Source organism: Mustela lutreola, chromosome 9 (assembly GCF_030435805.1).
Source record: "Mustela lutreola isolate mMusLut2 chromosome 9, mMusLut2.pri, whole genome shotgun sequence".
Taxonomy (NCBI): Eukaryota; Metazoa; Chordata; class Mammalia; order Carnivora; family Mustelidae; genus Mustela; species Mustela lutreola.
In genome coordinates this window covers 127,187,556-127,207,908 of record NC_081298.1, presented here as the reverse complement: position 1 = coordinate 127,207,908, position 20,353 = coordinate 127,187,556, and the positions used below count along the sequence as shown (strand labels likewise).

General features: G+C 52.6%; 1 protein-coding gene across 2 annotated transcripts in view; it reads right to left on the bottom strand.

Annotated features, from left to right (window-relative positions):
• Window positions 1-16,238, bottom strand: part of ADCY3 (adenylate cyclase 3) — a 79,410-nt gene extending 63,172 nt beyond the window's left edge. Inside the window, exons 1-2 of one of the 2 annotated variants that reach the window (XM_059132477.1) lie at window positions 15,266-16,238; window positions 13,899-14,747 (exon numbers count right to left, since the gene is read on the bottom strand). In XM_059132477.1, coding sequence (XP_058988460.1) covers window positions 13,899-14,573 — 675 coding nt within the window. In that variant the 5' untranslated portion in view covers window positions 14,574-14,747; window positions 15,266-16,238. The remainder of the gene's footprint in view (window positions 1-13,898; window positions 14,748-15,265) is intronic. The other variant, XM_059132478.1, reaches the window with a different exon arrangement.
• Window positions 16,239-20,353: the final 4,115 nt, after the last annotated feature.

Below are 20,353 nucleotides of genomic sequence, written 5' to 3'. Positions count from 1 at the left end.
CTGGGCTGGGCCTGCACTTCCTGCTCCGTGGGAGTCCCCCATGCTGTCATAGGGAGGCATGGAGGCTGCAGGAGCAGCTCACCACACCAGCCCGGCTCTTCCTCGGCTCAAGGAGCAGCCACAGCTGCACACGAGAGACACAGCGTGGACCTCGGGTGGGAACCCCTGGCTGCTGCAGGCTGCAGGTATATGTCCCCACCTTGAGAGGGAAACCGGGTGACGGAGAGGAGGAGCGGGTGGGCATTAGCGAGGAGTTAGTTTCAGTGATTTGCATAAACGTATGAATAATCTAATCTCTCAATCCTAAATGTGCATATACTCACACAAATACGCAAATTCATAGGAAGTTCTCTGGAAGTACACACACACAAAACACTTGGTAGCGGGGGCCTATGGAAAGGGGAGCAGGGGCCAGAAGTGTGTGGGGGGGTGGCTTTCGCTATTTATAACTATTTATAACTCCTGCCTGGGTCGAATCATTTCTTACATCAAGCACTTCACACAACACAGAAGAAAATCAATCTTCGTATCTATCGATTGATAAAAAGGGGCCCGATGTTACCAGTAGGCATCCTTGAGAGGTAACATGGGCAATATTTTCCTATACTATTTAGTCTATTCCGGGCTTTCCATAATGGGCGCATTTGTTACTTTTATATTAGACTGAACCATAAGCAATGCAATTACCTTTTTTTTTTTACAGATTGAAAGTGGTTGGATTTTGGTGATTTCAGATGATCCCACCTAATCATTCATGCATCAACATTCAACAAATATTTATGGAGGCACCACTCTGTGCCATGCTCATATTCAGACAATTTTTTTGGTTTTAAGTAAATAAAGCAAGCTGGGTGCCCCTTGTAGGCAGGACCCCAGATTACTCATTCCTGTAGCCCCAGCACCTTGCACAAACATGGATCCAGAGCCATAGGTGTTTGGCTGACCAAAAAGAAGAATGACTAGCTAGATGGACCACAGATGGCCAGCAGCAGACGTGCGAATGAAATTACCCAGTCCAGGTAGTCAATATCACACGCATCATCCCTGCAGGAAACGACAGCAAAGACGGGGATGGGTCCGACTCAGGTTAACTTGGAAGTCACACTCATCTTGGCTATTCTGGCGGGTCACGGGATCAGAGAAGCAACAGTGAAAGGAGACGGCACAGGGGCGTGCAGGCTACAGAATCATGGCCAGGGGTCGTGGGCAGCCCAAGTTAGCTAACACACCGTCCAGGCTTGAGCAGCAGTCCCCAGCTGCACGGTCCCTTGGAAGGGCTCCTCTGCCTACCCCCCACTCCCTTAAACAGCACAGCCAGGCAGGGGAACATTCCAACAGTGTCCGCCGAGCAGGCATCCAGCAGCAGTGGGTTTCTCTACATTACAGTAAATATTTGCGGAGACTATAATTCTTTCCTGAAGGTTTGATCCCTTAATTGTCCAAGAGCAGAGACCACCCTCGCCACCAAATGTTAAAGAAGAGCTGTAGAAGGATGTATGCCACTAGCACATGTGTCCTGCGACAAGGCAAGCCAGGCAGGCTCTTAGCAAGGCCGGGGGACGAGGTCTGTCAGACAGGAGCCGGCGCTCCCAGGCACCGCGTTTCGATTTGCAGGCAGAAGGTGCCCAGCATCCTGTAAGGTCCAAAACCCTCGTCACCTGAGGACTTGTTGGAAAGGTAAGGTGGCTTCAGCTGAGAAGACTGAGGGGAGCGAGGTGGCCAAATTCAAACACTGGAAGGGCTGCCGGACAGGAAGCAGGAGGCAGGTGCACATCTCTCTCGATATAAACTACAACTAGGAACAGACGCTAAGAGAGGGAAGGAAGGGGCGCAGAGAGAAAGGCCAGGAGTGCAGGACAGCCCCAAAGTCCTGTGAACCAATACGCCAGAGGAGGCAAGACCATCTGTCCCTCTCAAACTTCCTGGCCTTTCGTAGCTGGCAGGATCATCTCTGGAACTCTGGCCTGCATTTCTGCTCCAACTTTTGGAGTGTTTCCCCAGAGACAGTTGTGTTTAGTCCCAAACCTGGGTCTGTCCACTGTTTTTTTGGTATCATATTTACATAATTTAAATACAACCTAAATGGATAAAGTTTGAGTTTTTAAAGAAGGCAATTGTTTCTAAGGAAAGTAAAGTGAATATTTTGGAAAATTTTGAGTGAGCAGCTAGAAGAAACTGCTGATAAATTAGAAGTGAGCAAGATACCAGCAAAAATTTGACCAAAAAAAGATCCTAAAAATCTAAAACTCTGGGACACCTGGGTGGCTCAGTCTGTTAAGCGTGTGCCTTCATCTCAGGTCATGATTCCAGGGTCCTGGGTCAGCAGGCACCTGCTTCTTCCTCTGCCTGACACTCCCCTGCTTCTGTACTCTCTCTGACAAAGTCTTAAGAAAAAAATACTCTAAAATTCTGTATCTGGATTATTTCCAACTGACCCTCAATCCTCTCTCTTAAGGAAACTGGAAGTTACAGATGACTTACCCTCGCTCTAAGGAACATTAGCTGGACGGAAAGGAAAGATCTTCCCCTCAACAAAAGATGAACAAGCGATGATACAGCTAAATGTATTCAATTAAAATAATGTTAAATACATATAAATGTATCTGCATACATACAATTGCTTTGCGATCTCTGGATTCTACTGACTTTTTAAAAAATTCTACCTCATTGCATTCTTCTTTACAATCGGCAAGTGTGTATTTTGAGGAGTGTTGACAAATACAAACAGCTATGGGACTCCATCCACAATCACGACCCGGAACATTTTTTTTCACTCCAGAATGTTCCATCAGGGTCCATCCAAGTCTGCGCCCTCACCCCACAAACAGTCCTGCTGAGGTAGTGTGTCTCCTACCACGCCATATTGAGGTCATCTGTTGACCCCCAGCCATCCAGCCTGGGCTTTTACTCCTGTCACATACAGTGGAATTTACTCTCTCGGTGTATAGTCTATAATGCTTTGGCACACAGTTGTGTGGCCACTATCACTGGAACTTTGCACACTCACTGGCCAGCGACCCACCCCTATTTCATCAGGCAAGAGCACTTTCACTACATTTGGATCTAGAAGACTTGAGATGAGCCTACACTGCATTTTCAGTGCGTGGTCCTGGGCATTCGTCTACCCCCATGCCCCTCTGCCCTCTTCTCTTCCAGAAACAAGAATATCAACTCAGAGTAGGTATGAGGACTAAAGACATTCAGCAGATTAAGAAGTACTCTAAAGATCTATGTAAATGTCCTTTAGAACTAGTTTGAACAGCGTCTTCAGACCAATTAGGCTGTTGGTAAAGAAAGGGAGCTCCCCCGCCCCAGAAAAAAGGAAGCATAGACTAGAGAATGGATTGGGGCATCCACAGCCTGCGTGTTGGACCATAAGCCCCACAACTCTTTCCACCCCAAGTCCAGTGAGAAGTCTTAGGTGGTATGTGTCACTAATACTGGTGGAGAGGAGCATAGCAAGGCCACCCAGGATCAGGCAGGATGTCCCCCAGCCCCCAGGGTCCCCTTTATTCCCAATAAAGAAACCAAGCACCACATGTCTCAAGTGATTTGACCCCAGGAGAATACATTTGATATGACTCCATCCAAATCTGTTCTGGAGACTTTCTTCACCCACGCATGACCTACTCTTAATTCAGTCCTCTCCAAATAGGGAAAGATACTAAATGAAAGGCCAATGCTGTGAAGCAAATCCAAAAACAAAAACAAAAACCCCCGCATCAAAAGTACAGAATTAAAAAAAAAGTACAGAATTCTTTGTCCTCATGGGAAACCTCAGCTGAAAACACATTCCCTCTAACATTTACAAGGCAACAACAACAATGACAACAAAATGGCGGCCGAGCTCCCCTCCCCTCCCAGAAAGGGGGTTAAGTGTCCAGTGACCAACCAAGATGCCCTCTAGACATCTGGAACATGGAGCTGCTCTTCTCTCCCCTGGGACTGGCCCAAGCTGCTCGAAATTCCTCTCTATCAGAGCCAGGAACAAGGCCAGCCCCAGCCGGAGCAACAAGCATGGCTAGCACTGGCAGTGAACCAGCCCTGTGCTGGAAGGCCACGGACTGGTCACAGAGATAGATGCTGGACAGACAGATTAAATGATGTACCGAAGAGCTCACAGCTGGTAAGCTGGGGAACCAGGAGGTACTCAGAGTCAAAGGTGGGAAGCCAGTTGCCTTTACAGATTCCCAAAGCAGCAAGCTCATGGACAGGCCAGGCTCCCAAGGCCCCTGTACCAGTTTATAACTGTAGAGGTCAGCTGGAGACCAGAGGCTACAGAAAGGAGAGGAAACGCTCCCTAAAATGGCCAGGCTACACTGGATCCTTCCTGAAATAAAGAGGCAGGGTCCCAGATTTGCTCCCAGAGGTGGGCAGTATAATTTACCATCCCAATGTTTGGGGTGGGAGGAGAGTAGTGTTTTCCAGAGTGCTCATGAAGGATCAACTACAATCACATGTAGGAGTTCAGGAAAAGAGCTGAAGAGGGCATCGTGCCCCTTTGCCAGCCATCAGAGGGAGGCTGTGTCTAATGGCGTCCTCCAATACTGGGAAACAGGCCGTAAGGATAGCAGGAGCAGAAGGAACAGCTCCCAGCCCCAGCCTGAGAGGATGACCCACCCTCAGCAGCACTGGATGCCCTGTGCTCAGATTCCCCTTCAGAAAATTATGGATTTGGTTTTTTAGGAATTGGCAGTCAATTTGTACGAAAAAACAGACATGCATAGTATTCTCCTCCTCAGGAGGATGGCAAGGTCCATCTATCATCATCACGCTGGTGAGTAAGCCTTGGGCTGATCAGTCAGTCTCTTCAGAATCGGGCCAGTAGGGATCAGTTACCCAGGGCCCAGTCCCACTGAGTGGGAAACAGCCTTCCAGAAGCAGTCCAGAAGCTCATCTAGAGCCAAGCAGAGAAATGGGAGAGGCAGCTGCCTGGCCTTATGCTGCCAGATCTCACTTAGCTGGGCCCAAGTTACACTGCATAGGGAGCAGTCTTGAAAGGACATGGGAACAAGAAACCACAACCATGGAAATCTTGGAAAGGTTCAAATCCAGTTGCTTACTTTGGGGTTTTGAATGGGGGTAAAGGGTGGGGTGGGAATTTTTCTTAAACATGTCATTTTTGGTTTTGTTTACAATAAAGAAAGTGTTCTTGAAGAGAGGAAAGGGAAAAAAGAAAAGCCTACGTTATTAATCAAAGGAAATTTCTTCACAACCACAAAGAGGAATTTTGCTGGAAGAAATGGCTAAAAACCTAAACAGAGAAAGGAAGACGCGTCAGACAGAAAATGGCCAGGAGGGAGCTCAAATAGTCCAACTTTATACCTAACGGAACTAAAAGAAGAAGAACAAAGCCCAAAGTGAGTAGAAGGAAGAAAATCATGAAGATCAGAACAGAAATAAATGACAGAGACTGAAAAACAAAAATCAATGAAACTCAAAAAACTGGTTCTTTGAAAAGTTTAACAAAATTTATATACCCTTAGCCAGACTCTTCAAGGAAAAAAGAGAAAGGACCCAAATAAAATCAGAAACAAAAGTCATAAATGATTCCACAGAAAGAGAAAGGATTGTAAGAGAACACCCGGGGAAAATTATACGCCAACAAATTGGCCAACCTAGAAGAAATGGATAAATTCCTAGAAATATACAGCCTTCCAAAACTAAATCAGGAAAAAATAGAAAACCTGAACAGATTGCTAGTAACAAAATTGAATCAATAATCAGAAAACGACCAAAAAATAAAAATCCAGGACCAGATGGATTCACAGGAGAATTCTACTGAACATTTTAAGAAGAGCAAGTATCTACTTTCCTTAAACTATTCCAAAAAAGTAGAAAAGGAATGAAAGCTTCTAAATATATTCTTATTCTATGAGGCCAGCATTACCCTGATGCCAAAACCAGCCAAAGACACAACAAGGAAAGAACTACAGGCCATTATCCCTGATGAGCATAGATGCAAAAATCCTTAACAAAATATGAGCAAACCACATTCAACCATACACGGAAAAAATCATCTTTCACAATCAAGTGAAATTTATTCTAGAGATCCAAGGATGGCTCAATATTTGCAAATCAATCAACACAATATACCACATCAACAAAATGAAGGATAAAAATCATATAATCATTTCAATAGATGCAGAAAAAATATTTGACAAAATTCAACAACTGTTCACAATACTCTCAGAGTGGGTTCAGAGGGAACATACGTCAAGGTAATAAATGCCATACATGAAGAATGCATAGTCAACACGCTACTCAATAGTGAAAAACTGAGACCTTTTCTTCTACAATCAGGAACACCACAAAGATGTCTACTCTTGCCACTTTTATTCGACATAGTACCAGAAGTCCTAGCCATCGCAATCAGACAAGAAAAAGAAATGAGGCATCCACATTGGTAAGCAAGAAAAATTATAGAGGACACAAAACAATACATAACCAGGGACCTCAGTAGGAAGCGGGGAGGGGCATGGATGCTCTGTGCTGGGGACTCCTCCTCTGACTATTCCCTAGAGCTAGGTCCTAGGCCCTCTTCTCTCTTGATTCTACACACTTTTCTTGGACAAAACTCACCCTCCCCATGGAGATGGGTGCCATTTAAATGCTGATGATTCCCAAATCTGGAACTCTAAATGTCTCTAAGCTCCAGATCTTGAATATAGGGCCTAGTGTTCAATAATTACCCACTGAATAAGCTGATAATTCTACGTGGATGTCCCATGGGCACCTCAAACTGAACTCATCTTCTCCAGCCTGTTTCCATATTGCTGGATGGCCCCCATGGCATCATGCCCGTATGACCTCAACTGTCTTGTAATCAATCTTGGCCTCACCCAAGTCCATCAAAATGACTCTTCAGAATGTAAATCAGACTCCATCTGCCCCTACTTAAATTCCTTTGATGGACCTCACCACTGTAGGAACAAAGCCCAAATCTGACTTCTCTACACCTTGTCTCTCCAGCTCCTGTAACCCACTTCTGTTCCTGTCACATAATGATGCTCACCAGTCCCAATCAAGAGCAAAACTCCTATGACTCTGCCTGGAAAGCCCCATTCCTATTATTCCCCCTGGAAAACTCCTACTCATCCTTCAAAACCCAGATCAATGGCCAGCTCCTTAAGAAGCCTTCTTTTTGCCTAGGTAGGTCCTCACTAACAGGACTTGTACCAAGAGGAAAGCTTCTAGAGGGAAGGAGCTTCTAAAGGGAAGGAGCCAAGTTTTCCTCTCCGTACACTCTCACTAGATCACTGCTTGCAGTCCTGATGAAATATTTGAGAGGTGGTGGAAGGAATGAAGTTTCTCCTTAAACTACAGGAATAGCAGAGGAGGTGAGATGGTAAGAGGTCTAACTCGGCTTAGCCATTCTTCTGTATGATCTCACACAAATCACATTTTTGTCCAAAGAGGAGATTAGAATTAAGCCAACAGGATCTAGGACTCATTTTGGGGGCTCCTAAGAACCCTCCTTTGTTGCTGCTTTTCTCCTCAAACAAGCAGCAAGGGAGTATGAATCAGCACCCCCTGAAAGGTAATATAAATCTTGCTTTTAAAAATTCTCAAATCACTTGGATTAGCACTAAAACATTCCCATCTTGGATCGAACCAAAAATTTATCAAACTCTTCACGAGATAAGGAAGGAAACAAATGTAAAAGCAAAGCAGGAATGTATGTATTCAACATTTACAGAGTGACAGTCACAACTGAGGCACCACAAAGAGCTGAAAAGGAATTCAATCATTCTTAACATCTCCTTGAAATAAATGACAACCTGCTAAGACAGACGAATCCAACATGTTTCTGAAGCACGTACCTGAGCAAACTCCCACCTTCTGGGAAAGGAAGACAAACATCAGAGCCAGGCTGCCAATCTAGCCGATGCATGGACCAGGGCTGGAGGCAGGGACAGCTTCCCCAGGAACTGGCACAGAGCCCTGGACAGAGCGGGTCTGCATGTTTGACTAGAGAACGAAGTCTTCTCAAAAACATAAGGCAAGCCATAGCCCATGCAGATGAACTATGAGCCACTGTCTCTCTATGTGCAATGCAGTTTCTGGAACTTTCTGAAAATCTTAGAAATGATGAATTTCACAGAGAAGCAATGCCTTAAAGTTCTATACACCCTGCCTGGATCACATCTCTAACTCTGGAAGCAACCTGTGGTCACATGGTATTTTTTTTTAACCCCCCCCCCCAGACTCATGGATTTCTTTCATCCCTTCTCCCAGCACACCCCCTGTGCCCCCCTGGTTTGTGGGCAGCCTCAGAAGATGCCTGGCCTCTATCCCTTCCCTCCCGATATAAACATGCCACTCTCACATCAAGGGGTAGAATCCGTTTCCCCTTATCTTGCATCCGGCTTAGCCTTGTGACCTGCTTTGACCACGATGACTAGTCTAGCCTCTAAAACATTCTAGTAGCTTCCATGTTCTCTCAGGGACCACCACACCTGTGAGGAAGCCCTAGTGGAACACACAGAGAAGTCACGTGAGGGAGCTCCGAGGCTCCGGACACGCAAGGCTTCCTAGAGCGTTCCAGGACAGCATTCTCCTGGATGCTGAAGGCTGAGGGCCAGAGTCAAGACAGTGACCCCAGTCGGTGCCTCGGAAACAGAAAAACTGCCCTGCTGAGCACAGCCGACCCAGGGACTCATGAGACAGTAGGCTCTCGTGTTGAGACTATCACAGAAAGGGTAAGAGAAACACATAGTCTGTGAGCACATACGTGTGCGGGAAGGCCACTGAGAAAAGGGCCGCCCCACACTGAATTTCCTAGAGAACCAAAATATTCAAACAAGTCTTTACCCAATTCTGACCCAAAAATGTTTTCAGAGAGCAATACCGCGCCCCATCTTACATGAGATGTAATTCAGCGTTTTCCGGATGAGCGAGTCAGCCTGGCACACATCAGTTAGACACGGTCCCGGAGCACAGCAAAGGCTCCAGCAGCCACAGAAGTGCACAGGCTCTTGGCTGCAACCCCCATTGGCCCCCCCAGACCACAGTGCTCTTGACCCACAGCGCCATGCCTGCCCCCAGAAACACCTCCTCCTCCACGTTGCTCCTTGGAAGGATTGTGAGTTAAGGAACCAAGAATCCTATCCCGACTGGAACAGGGCTGAGGATAGCTAATCCAAAAGGTTCTTTTAGGACTGCAGAAGACAAGGAACACTGTAATCCCACCGACCTGAGTTTGAATCCTGCTCCGCCACCGGCTAGCTATATGGCCTTGGACAAGTCACGTCACTCGTCATGCATTTTGGTTTCCCTGTCTGTAAAATGAAAATGATATCCACCTTCTGCTGGGAGCTCCTTGACAGAAACCCAGGTGGAGCTCAGTAAATGAGGGCACCTGTGTATACTCCACGTCCATAGGCCTGGCCCTGAACGTGGGCGTGAGCCCTGAGCACACACATCCAAGTGTCGGTCTGGATGACACCCACGGACGCCTACCCCCAAGAGTGCATATCAAGAAAGGACAGGGGAGGGAGGTTGGCGGGGAAGGTCCGAATATTTATGCAGGCTTGGAGCACCCTAGTGGGATTTACTGACCAAGAAACTGCAGGATGAGCGTCACCTTGGAGTCCCGGCAAGTCCATCTCAAGGGGCTTTCAGGCAGGCTGTGAGGCAGACCAAGCCTGGGTGTGCGTGTATGTGTACACACATATGGATGGACGTACAACATGTACCTGCCCACAAGGCGGGTCTGCCGGGGGGCAAAGGGAGACCGCAGCACGGACACTGGTGTCTAATCTAGCCTGCTGCTACCCAGCTACCCACCAGCGGCCCAGCCCCGGGCTCTGGTTTCCTCTCCAGGGAAGCCCACTAAGGATAAAGCACAGATTTAAAATAAACACGAGGGATTGGACACTCACGGCTAAAGCTCTGAGAGGCAATGCAGCCAGCAAAAGGCAGGGCCCACCGCACGTGCAGGACAAGGACATACTGGAAAAGCTGTTTCCACATAGAGAAGGACCCAAAGAGGCCACAGAGAAATGCAACCCAGGACAGGACTGAGGGGGTGACGTGCTGCAAAGGTGTTTATGTGTTCGTTAATTGACTGTTCTTCCACAGTTGGATTTCTATACCTCCCCATCCCCTTCGAGGCCTTTCCTTATTATTCAGATGCCTAAAACCTGCCCACCTGCACACTCTGAGGGGTGGGGGCAGTGGATGGCCTTTTCTGTCCCGCTCTGGGATGGTGGCAGAGCTGATCCGGGGTTGGCCTTGCTGCCTGCCCCCCCCACATTTCCTGCACCCATCTCTTACCTTGATGCCTCTGGTGGTTCAGGCCATATTGAGAGAAAGAGGCCTTCAGGGAAGCCCCGGGATCCATCCTGCCCACCCCCTGCACCCACTTTCTCACTCCCCAGTGACCCTCCCCAGTTACCCGGCCCCTCCATCCCTCAACCTCCCTGGGCGTCGGTTTCCTCATCAGTCAAATGGAGCTGGTAACAATCCAGGATTGAATGGGAGGATGTGCATAGAACCCTAAACTCCAGCCCGCCAATGAAGGCATCTGGAAGCATCAGCCCTTCCACAACACCCCTACTGTAGCTGCCTCCAGCCCCTTGGAGCCGAACATTCCTTCACAGGGTGAACAGTGAATGGTCTAGGTCATGGTATGGGTGGCGGGAATTACACATCCACGGCTCTGTCATGTTCTAATTTGTAAGGAAAGGTCTTAACAGGCTATTAATTCCAAGAGGAAATTTTGCTTCCAAATAACCTTTCTGCTATGAAATAAAGCAACAAGTGATTTTGTAAATGTTGTTCCTTGTCCCCTAACCTGTCACAGACTCTTTGCTCTAACACCCCCATCAGATGCTAATAGGTCCTGAATGCATCAAGGTCTCAGGAGTGGTCGCTGGTCTCAGGAATGCCCCCCATCACCGTGGCTGTATTTTCTGCCCTTCCCCCTCCCCATCTTCACCCACTGGCTGCTGCCTGGTCCTGCCCTTGACCCCCTCCTGCTCCAACACATCACGTGGGGTGGTGCAGGGCAGCAGAAGGCAAGTTGTGCCATAAGAGACCTAGTGGTGCCAGGACTGAGGCCAGGAAAGGGATGTAGAGAAACCCTGCCAGCCACAGCTCAGGCTCCCCTCCACCCCAGTGCCTGACTGTGATTATCGGATTCCTGTTAGTCGCAACCCTGCAGGTTAAGGCCCATCCCTCTTGCCCAGTAATATTACTTCACAAATAAAGTCCCAGCAACACCCCACCCGACAGCCAGATTTCACCTGCTCTTCCTATCGGAACCCCAACCTGCTTGCCTCCCATGAGAAGAGCCAGGGGCCGGCTGCATGACTTGCCTGGGACATGTGGGCTACTGTGAGGACCCCCCCCCCATCCCTCTGTCGATCCCCAGCCCCCATGAGAGCAGAGCATGGGTTTGAGAGATTAAAGGGTGCAGAGAAGGCAGAAGCAACAGAAGCATTCTCAAAGCCCCCAAATCCAGGGTCTGCTTCTAACCATGAAACTTAGTTCACACTCCCCCGCCCCACAGGCCCAGAAGGGAATTCCTGGCCAGAACCAACAGGTGATGGGCAAAGAAAAAGAAGACGGGAGGCTGCAGGTAAGAGACAGAAAAGCAAGGAGGGGCAGGAGGTCTGGAGTGCGTGCCTGGTGTCCCTCTGGCTGGGCATCCAGCTCCCCCAGCCTCACATCCCTGCCCCGCAGCCCCTGGGCCAACCTACCCTTGATGGTTCTCCCATCCCAGGAGGTAAGCTGGGCCCACCAGGGCCGCCGGCAGGTGAGTGTCGCTTCACTCCACAGCTGGAGGACAGCTGGATGCAGTGTCCTCACAACACACACACACACACACACACCTGGGCTGTTTCCACCCCATCCAGAAATACTGAAGGCGGCGATTCTGTGACTTAAGGAAAACTTTGGCGAGTGAGCCTGGGAACCCGGGCACCTTTTAAAAAGTCACAGGAGTTCCAAACAAGTGACTCAAACTTCTGGAACACAGCCTACTGAAAGCCGGGGCCTCTTGCATTCTATCTCAGGCTCCCAAATGGACCTCGAGAGCCACCTCCTCCTTCCCCACCATCCCCCAAAGCCACAAGGAGGGCCCTGCCTCCACGTCAAAGCCATGCTCTCCTGGGATGCTAACGTGGTTATCTTCTATTTACTTATTTCTTTTCCTGTTTCTTAATCTTTTCGGGTTTTTGTCTCCTCTTAATAGTGCCCAAAGGATACCAGCAATCCTGGGTTTAGCATCTGAGGCTCCAAAGGATGGAATTTTTGCTTTGCTTCCTTAATGGACAATGAAGCACGTGGGAGACTCATGGTTCAGGGGCTCCAGCAGAGAGGAAAATGCCCGCAGCAGCTAGGAACGGTTCAGTGTCACATCACAGACCCCAAATGCTGCCATGTCCACCTGCCTGTCTGCCCCAGTCTGTGCTTCCTACTGATTCCAAGCAGCAGGGCTCCCACCATTCTTCCCCAGACAGCTCCCAGCAGGGCCCTTGACTGGCAGAAGCACAGGCTGAAGTCGACCGACCCAGAAGTTGAGACAGCGACGGCAGACCCAGGTCATCACTTTATGTGAACGGGATGTTCGGAGAAAAACAAAGGACCTGTTGCTGTACCCACAGGGTTCAGATGCTGCCCCAGCCCAGGGCTAGGCTTCTGCAGAACGAGAGCACAGAGCTTCCCGAGTGAGCACAGTGTGTGAGCCAGAATGGAGGAACAGGAAGAATTTGGGTCCAAGAACCCAGAAAAAGTCAAAACTGCAAACTTGTGTTTTCCCTCTAACCGAGGGGGAGGCGATGGGACAAGCCCCACAGGGTTCTTGCGTCAACGCCCCACAGTCCCACGGGGCCCCTGGAGACTCAGCCCTCAAGTGCAAAAGACCAGGATGATGGCTTTGGCCGAGATGCAGCCAGCATCACAATAAAGTAGGAAGATCACTGAAACTGGAAGTGAGAAATGGACGCTCCGGGCACATGACTACTGTACCGACCGATGGGCCTTAGGCAGGTCACTTCCCATCTCATACATAAAGGAGGTAGCAGGATGATGGAATTTATTAAGCCCCCCCCGAGACTCCTCCCAATGGGTTACCAGATAAACACGGAGGCTGAGAATGGCATCTCCCAGTCTCTACAGCCCCGCAGCACCTCCAGGCTCTTGGGTCCTGGGCAGAGCACGGGGCTCTTAATTAAGCTGAGGCCAAAATTCCACCCCTTCCAGCAAAACACGTCCTCAAAGAACTAGCAGACCTTTCACCGCCGTGGCCAGCACGACTGTCCCTGTTTGTGTCCCCACACCACACCTCACGTCATCTAAGTAATCCCCACACCCTGAGCTCCCTGCGGCACAAGCAGGATCTAGGGCCATCACACCTTCAGGTCTCCTAGTGTGTCTTCACCCACATTCCCTCTGATCTTGGAAATGAGCACTAGGACAGACAGACACCCCCCACTTGACAGAGAATCACTGCATCTGCACGAGTTAGACAGCTGCTGAAGCTAACCCGTGACAGGCTAGAGATCAGAAGCCAAGGGAGCTCCTTTCCCCACAAGAGGTCTTTCTGGAGGGATCAAGGGCAGGGACTGGCTGGGACATGGCTGATAACTACCGTCCCAGGACCAGGCCTCATAGGCCTTCCTGCCACCCACTTGGGCAGGACACCAGTGACACAGTGGCCCTGAGGCCCAATGTCCGGACATTCTCCACTCCCTCAGGCCCAGCACAAAAAGCTCTAGCGCCAAGCTCTTCCTGCACAAGCAGCTGAGATCCCCAGAAGCACGTACCCACCCCAACGCATGTTGACTCGAAGGCCAAGAAAACAGTGCCATCCCACCCCGGAAACTGTGGCCACCCTGGATGAGAGCTGGCGGGAAGGGAAGCCCCAGGGCGGGACCCGAGGCAGGACTCACCTCCCTCAGCAAGTGCGTGCCCTTCAGACCATCCTGCTGCTGCTGGGCCACGGTGACCCCCAAGACGAGTGTGTGCACGACACAGGAGACCACGGAAATGATGACGATGGGGCTGAGGCTGAGCGGCAGCGTGATGAAGAAGGAGAATACGAAGAAGGCCTGCCAGCCCACGGTGTCGCTGGCCGCATGGGCTCCCGAAAAGTTCAGGCCCAGGTAGGAGAAAATCTGCGCGGTGATCAGCAGCCACAGCAGGTAGGGCACCACTTTCCGGGTGACCCGGTCCGGAAGCAGCCCCTTTTTGCAGAGCACGAAGAGGAGGAGGTCCAACAGCAGTCCCATGGCGGCCACGAGGAGGGGAGCCAGCTTGTCGCTGGAGAAGACCACCGCGCACATCACCACCACGTAGCAGTCAAAGAGGGCCGCGAACACCACCAGCACCAGCAGGGTCTCGTGGCGCTGCCGTTTGAAGTAGGTCTGATACAAGTTCTCCAAGGACTCGGGCACGAAGGTCAGCCGCATGAACCGAGGCAGGCAGAGGCATGATCCCGAGTTCCGGACCGAGATTTCGTGGGTCCGGCCCACCCCGCGGTCAGGGTCAGAGGGCAAGCTGACCGAGTACTCCGCGGAGTACTCGGCCGAGTACTCAGGCTCGGAGAAGCCCTGGTTCCTCGGCATCCTGGCTGCAGGCTGCTTCTACTGGCCCAGGAGAAAGGGACCGGGAACGGCGGGAGGGCTCCGGACTGGGCCACCTACCAGGGCTCTCGAAGAGCTGGGGCAAACAGGGCCAGCCACCTCCCGCAGCAACGCACCGCAGACCTCCAGGGCACAGGTAGCGCGGGTCATCTGGAACTTAGAAGGACATGGCTAAGTAGAAACACCTCTGCTTTCCTGCCTGGGGTTCCGCACGACCCACCCTACCCCTCCTGAGAGGATCGCTGCGCACGACGCTCCAGGACCAGGGCCTTCTCCAGCCACCCCCACACTCAGGCCACCGCCCGGCCACACACACACACACACACACACACACACACACACACACACACTCACACTCACTCCTGTCCTCGTGGAACAGCTTCTTGTCCCCGGCTGGCCAAAAGGCCTGGCCACCTCTCCACCCCTCACACTCCGGGTCCGTCTCTGTGTCATCTCTGCTCCCTCAGTCCCTCACTTCCTCACCTAAAACGCCGCCAGGCCCAAGCCTTAGAAGCGGGAGATAAAACGTGCCCGAGAGCAGCTGGAACCATCCTCGGGATTCCCGAATCTTCCTTCTGTTTACTTCCTTTTCCCACCCGACCCCTGGAGGCCCCGAGCTCTCCACCTCGGGGCACTACCTGCCCTCCGGAAGGCTGGCCTGCCCCTGCGTTTACCTGTGCGGGAACTCGGGAGCCGCGTGCTTCGGCCGGTCCCTGCGCGGGCTGCGGGGCTGGGTCACGCGTGTGGCGGGCGGGGACAGGAGGGCTCAGGGCGCCCGGGGACCGCGCCGCCCCGCCAGCGCCCGGGTCCCCGGTCCCCGGCCGGAGCGCGAGCACCCCCCAACCCCCGCCGTCAGGCCCGGGATCCGGCAGGGGGAGGCGCGGGGCTGCCCCTCAGCATCCGCGGGCGCCCGGCGGCAGGAGGAAGGAGGCGGCGGGGGCTGGAAAACCGGGGGGCGCCCGCCCCTGGGGCTGCGGCTCGCGGCGCGGTCGGGCCCCTCCCTCTCGCCCCCGCGCTGGCGGCGGTGGCGGCGGCGCGGCTAGGGGCGCGCCCGGGGCCCTCCCGGGCGGGAGCGCGGGCCGAGGCCGGGGCAGCCCGCCAGCATCCTCCGGGCCGCCCGCGTGCCGAGCCGAGCCAGCCGAGTCCGGGCGCGGCGCGCTGCACTGTGAGTCCCCGCGCGGCGCCGGCGGCTCCCGGGCCACGCGCGCTCCAGGCCCCGGGAGGCGGGCGGCGCCCCTCCCTCCCCGCAGTCGCCGCCCTCTCGGCGAGCGCGTCCGGGAGTTGGGGGGTGGGGGGGAGCGCCCCGCTCCAGCCGCGCGGCCGGCGGGGGGAAGGAGGAGAAGGGCGCGGAGGAGAGCGGGGGCGAGGGGCCGAGGCGCCGGTGGCCCCGCGCTCTGACCCGGGGCGGCGAGCAGGCGGCGGCCGCTCGGTGGAGGCGCCGCGGTGGGCGGTGGGCAGGAAGGATGGGCGACCCGACACCTAGCTCCGCGGCAGGCCGGGTCTCTGGAGAAGGGAGCCCGGGCCGTGTCCTCCCGCCTCCCGCAGGTGAGGCGCGCTCGCGGCACCCCCGCCGCCGCCTCCTTCGCCGCGATTTCCTTCTGGGCCTGGAGATGAGAGGCCGGGGTTGAGGTTTGGGGACGCCTGCCCCGCTGGGCGCGCCGGGCCTAAGTGTCCCCGCCCACCCTGGCAGCCCCAGCCTTCTGCAGAGGGGCCCGCAGCCGAGCTCCGTTCGAGAAGGAAGAGGGGAGGAGTGGCCCGCTGGGCACCTGGCACGTGGAATGCCAGAGACCTGGCTTCAGAAAGATCTCCCGTGCACATTCCACCTGGGATGGGTTTGAATTTACGAACACCCTATAAAAACCCAAATGCTCCTGTGAATGGTTAAGCCTATTAATCTCTTACACCTTAGTATAAATTCCTTTCCTTGGCAGGGCGCCTGGATGGCTCAGTGGGTTAAGCCTCTGCCTTCAGCTGTGGTCATGATCTCAGGGTCTGGGATCGGGCTCTCTGTTCAGCGGGGAGCCTGCTTCCCTCTCTCTCTGCTTGCCTGTCTGCCTGCTTGTGATCTCTCTCTGTGTGTCAAATAAATAAAATCTAAAAAAAAAAAAAATTCCTTTCCTTGGCTTTGCTAGAACCTTGCCAAGCGCCACTACAGGCCACAGGCTTTAAGAATTAAGGGAAAGGGGAACAAAGCATGGGGGGCGGGGGGGGGGGGGAGGTTGCTGAGGACAGCCAGCAGCATCAGGGAGAGCAGAAGACACGGATCAGAAAGGAGAGAAAACTCAGCCATCCAGGTCCTGGAAAGAGTGATCCCTTTCCAGAGCCTCAATTAACTCAGCCCTCAGAAGAAGATTCATCAGGGAATGGATCCTATCACAGCTGTTTCTCTCCGTCCCTCACGCTAATTCTGAAATGCAGCCAACATCCGTCCAAACTTGTCAGGGCTCTGATTACCAAGGTTGGGGGGGGGGGGGGTGTCAGCTCAAACTTAGGAGAAACATAATTTGAATAAAACACCTTTTCCCATTGTTTTCTTTTGTTTGGAGTCCCAGTGTTTTTTATTTTGAATTGTTGCGTGCAGTTAAAGGAGGCATGGTTTTTATGTTTAACAAAGAGACAGGTGTTAATAAAAGAGGATGACGTTTAGGCCTCGATTGGGGGATGCATTTGATGTCATGGGCACTGGGTGTTGTATGAAACGGATGACTCATTACACTCTACCCCTGAAACTAATAATACACTATATGTTAACTAAATTGAATTTAAATTAAAAAAATACTGTTTGGGTCTGCGTTGGCACAAAGGACACCTCCCCCTTCCTGGTACGTGGGACTACCCTTGGAGTTCTCCTGTGCGGCTCCCTACTCGGCAAGACCATGCCCGGCTCCTGGGCCGTGTGTGTTCCTTGCTGGGTTTTTGCCCTTGTGCCTCAGCCTCAGCTCCAAACTCCCCTAGGGAAGGGAGAGGATTCCACACAGTTGTCTCTGATTTAAAAAAAAACAAAAACAAAAACACAAAAACCCAGTCTCCTGACGCTCCTGCCCTAAGGCTCTCCTACACTGCTCCAACTCCTTGACCGTCCCTACTCTTCCTCTTTGTTGTGGGCACCTCTTCAGCAGCTGAACCAGGCATCAGGGAAGTCCAGAGATGCCCCCCACTCCCAGCCCCTACCCTCAGGATGCCCGCTGGCTCTGAGCACCAGATCCCCCAACAAGACAGACCCTGGGCGTGGGCGGCAATCAGAGGCGACCTGACACTGGGCCTTTTGGGACCTGTCCTGAAAGGGGCACCCTCAGAGGCCTGGAGCCTCCTGACAAAGACTGACAACCTCCCTACCACCGCTTGGCATTCTGGGTAATGGGTGCAGCCCTTCCCTGTGGATATGGGAAGCTCCCTGGACCTCCCTAAGAGCCAGAGGCAACTGAGTGAATATTCCAGAGCAAGCAAGCTGCTTGAGGTGCTGTGCACAGAGACTGGGGAAAACACAATATTGGGAGACAGGCCGACAGGCCTGAGAGCCTTCCTTGTCTGTCTTGCTCTTGGCAACGTCCCCGGCACCTGGAGCCAAACAGTCATGGAATGAATGATTTCCCTAAGAAGAAACGACACTTTATAAGGGCACCTCCTGCTGATGAGGAAGCCAATAGACCTCATTCATTGATGCTGAAAATGCCCTGGTTTAAGGATATTAAAAACAACTCCATTCAAGAATAGGATAGGAGGTGCCTTCAGTTCCCAAGCTATACATTTTCTGTTGCTGTAATCTGGACAACTGGCAAGCATTTGCTTTCATAATCCAAAGATACAGTAAGTCTATCTTAAAACACACACGTTACACGTATAGGCACGCACCCACGCAACCTAGGACTATGAATGGTTGTGTGGGTGACTTGCCTAGGACGCATGTTCTAAAGTGAAGATGGAATCTTGGGCTTGGGTAGAAGCTTGGTGGGCGTCCTGACCCCCACCCTAACTCAAGATCGGGGACAGGATATCTCTTTGCTGAAGACACCTCTTGTTTGTATGGCTTGAGACTGGAGATGATTGCCGAGCAGTAATTGCTGTTGCATAAACAAGAGTGGTTTGGCCCCCTGGAGAGATGCGGTGGCTCCTGAACCCTGCAAACAATAGATCAGAGCAGAGCCCTGGTGTCCTGGGGAAAGAGAAAGGGGAGGAGAGAAGATCTTTAGCTCCCCTGATGCTGGGCCCCAGGAGGGCCCTGTTTGGGGCCTTAGCTAAAGGCAGAGCCTGAGACCAGGGCCTACATGCAGTTGGTTTGACTGGACAAGTGATTGCCAGGGAAAGAAGATAGGAAACCCAGTAAAGACAAGGGTGTGTGAACAGGGAGCACAGTGGCTGATAGGGCTCAATTCCTTCGTGCACATTGCGCCTCAGAACTTTCCACTGGAGGACTGGAGGGTGGGGGACATTGATTCCTGCTTCCTATCCCATGCTGAAGGGGTTGTCGAGTGGCACATTCACTCTGGAGTACTGGCAGGTGTGTGCAAGCTGCAAGGGGCCGAGTGATGGGCTCAGAGGCGGGAAACAGGACAGCACAGAGGACCTAGATGCCTATGCTCAGGGCGGAGGAGAGCACTGGCCCAAGAGGAAGGGGTCCAGACCCTGCATCCACTCCCACCGGCTTAGAGGTTCGAGCCCTGTCACTGGAGGAGAGTGCCACGTGGTCCGGGAGGAAGCCGGCCCTCCGCAGTCCGAGAACTCAGCCTGGGCCCTGGCTAAGCAGCTGAGGCCACGGGATCTCAGTTACTCACCCTCCCCAAACATGGGTCCTGGCAGTGCGATGACACAGCACTCACACCCAAGTGGGGTCACTGGGAGGAAGGAGGAACTTAATGCGAACCAAAGTGGGTGGCAAATCTCCACAGAACAAGTCAGTCTGAGGGAGCTTGGGTCCACCTCATGGTGGGATCCCCATGGTGCTCTGGCCTCAGCTGTCCCTGTGTGACGCATGCTGGGCTGGGCTGCCACCTCCCGGGAGCACTCCCTGGTTGCATCTGGGAGCCTCTCCTGATTCCGCTGCCATTTTCTTCTCCAACAGCATCGGCCTATCCGCCGATGTCCTTGCTGTCCTCCGTGTCCCTTTCTGTGCCTCTTGGTGCCTCTGCTTCTGGGACACTGACAAGGCCACTGTGTGTGTGTGTGTGTGTGTGTGTGTGTGGATAAAGGGGAGCGTGATAGGAAGTGCATGTGTGTGAGTGTTGTGTGTAGGAGTATGTGTTTTGTGTATGTGTGATCAGTGTGAGTTGGGAGTGAATGAGGTCGGTGTGCACGGGCATGTATGTGCAGTTGGTGTGCAGTGTGTGTGATCATTGTGACTGACCATGTGTGATCAGTGCGAGAGTAGGTGTGGTGAGTGTGAGCTCGTCTGCTCAGTGTGGTGTATGTGCCATGTGAGCAAACGTGCTGAGTGTGGGCGTGTGTGATCTTTATGTCAGCACGCGTGTGAATGAGCACGTGTGCAGGTGCGCATGCGTCCCGCAGATGTGGCTCCGGCCTCCCCTTCGGGTCCCCGTGCCCCACTTGTGCTGCCCACTGGTACGGCCTGCTCGCTGCCTGCGGGGACTTCCACGGCCTCTCATGTGGGCAGAGGGAAGTGAGTAGAGATAGAGAGCACAGCACCGGCCTTCCGGGGCTGGGTGCGTTTCTGGGTCTGTCCCGTGCCTGGGTATGAGCATCCCCACAGGAGCAGGACCGGGTCCCCTGGTCTCTCCTGCTCAGTATTTGACACAGACCAGCTATTC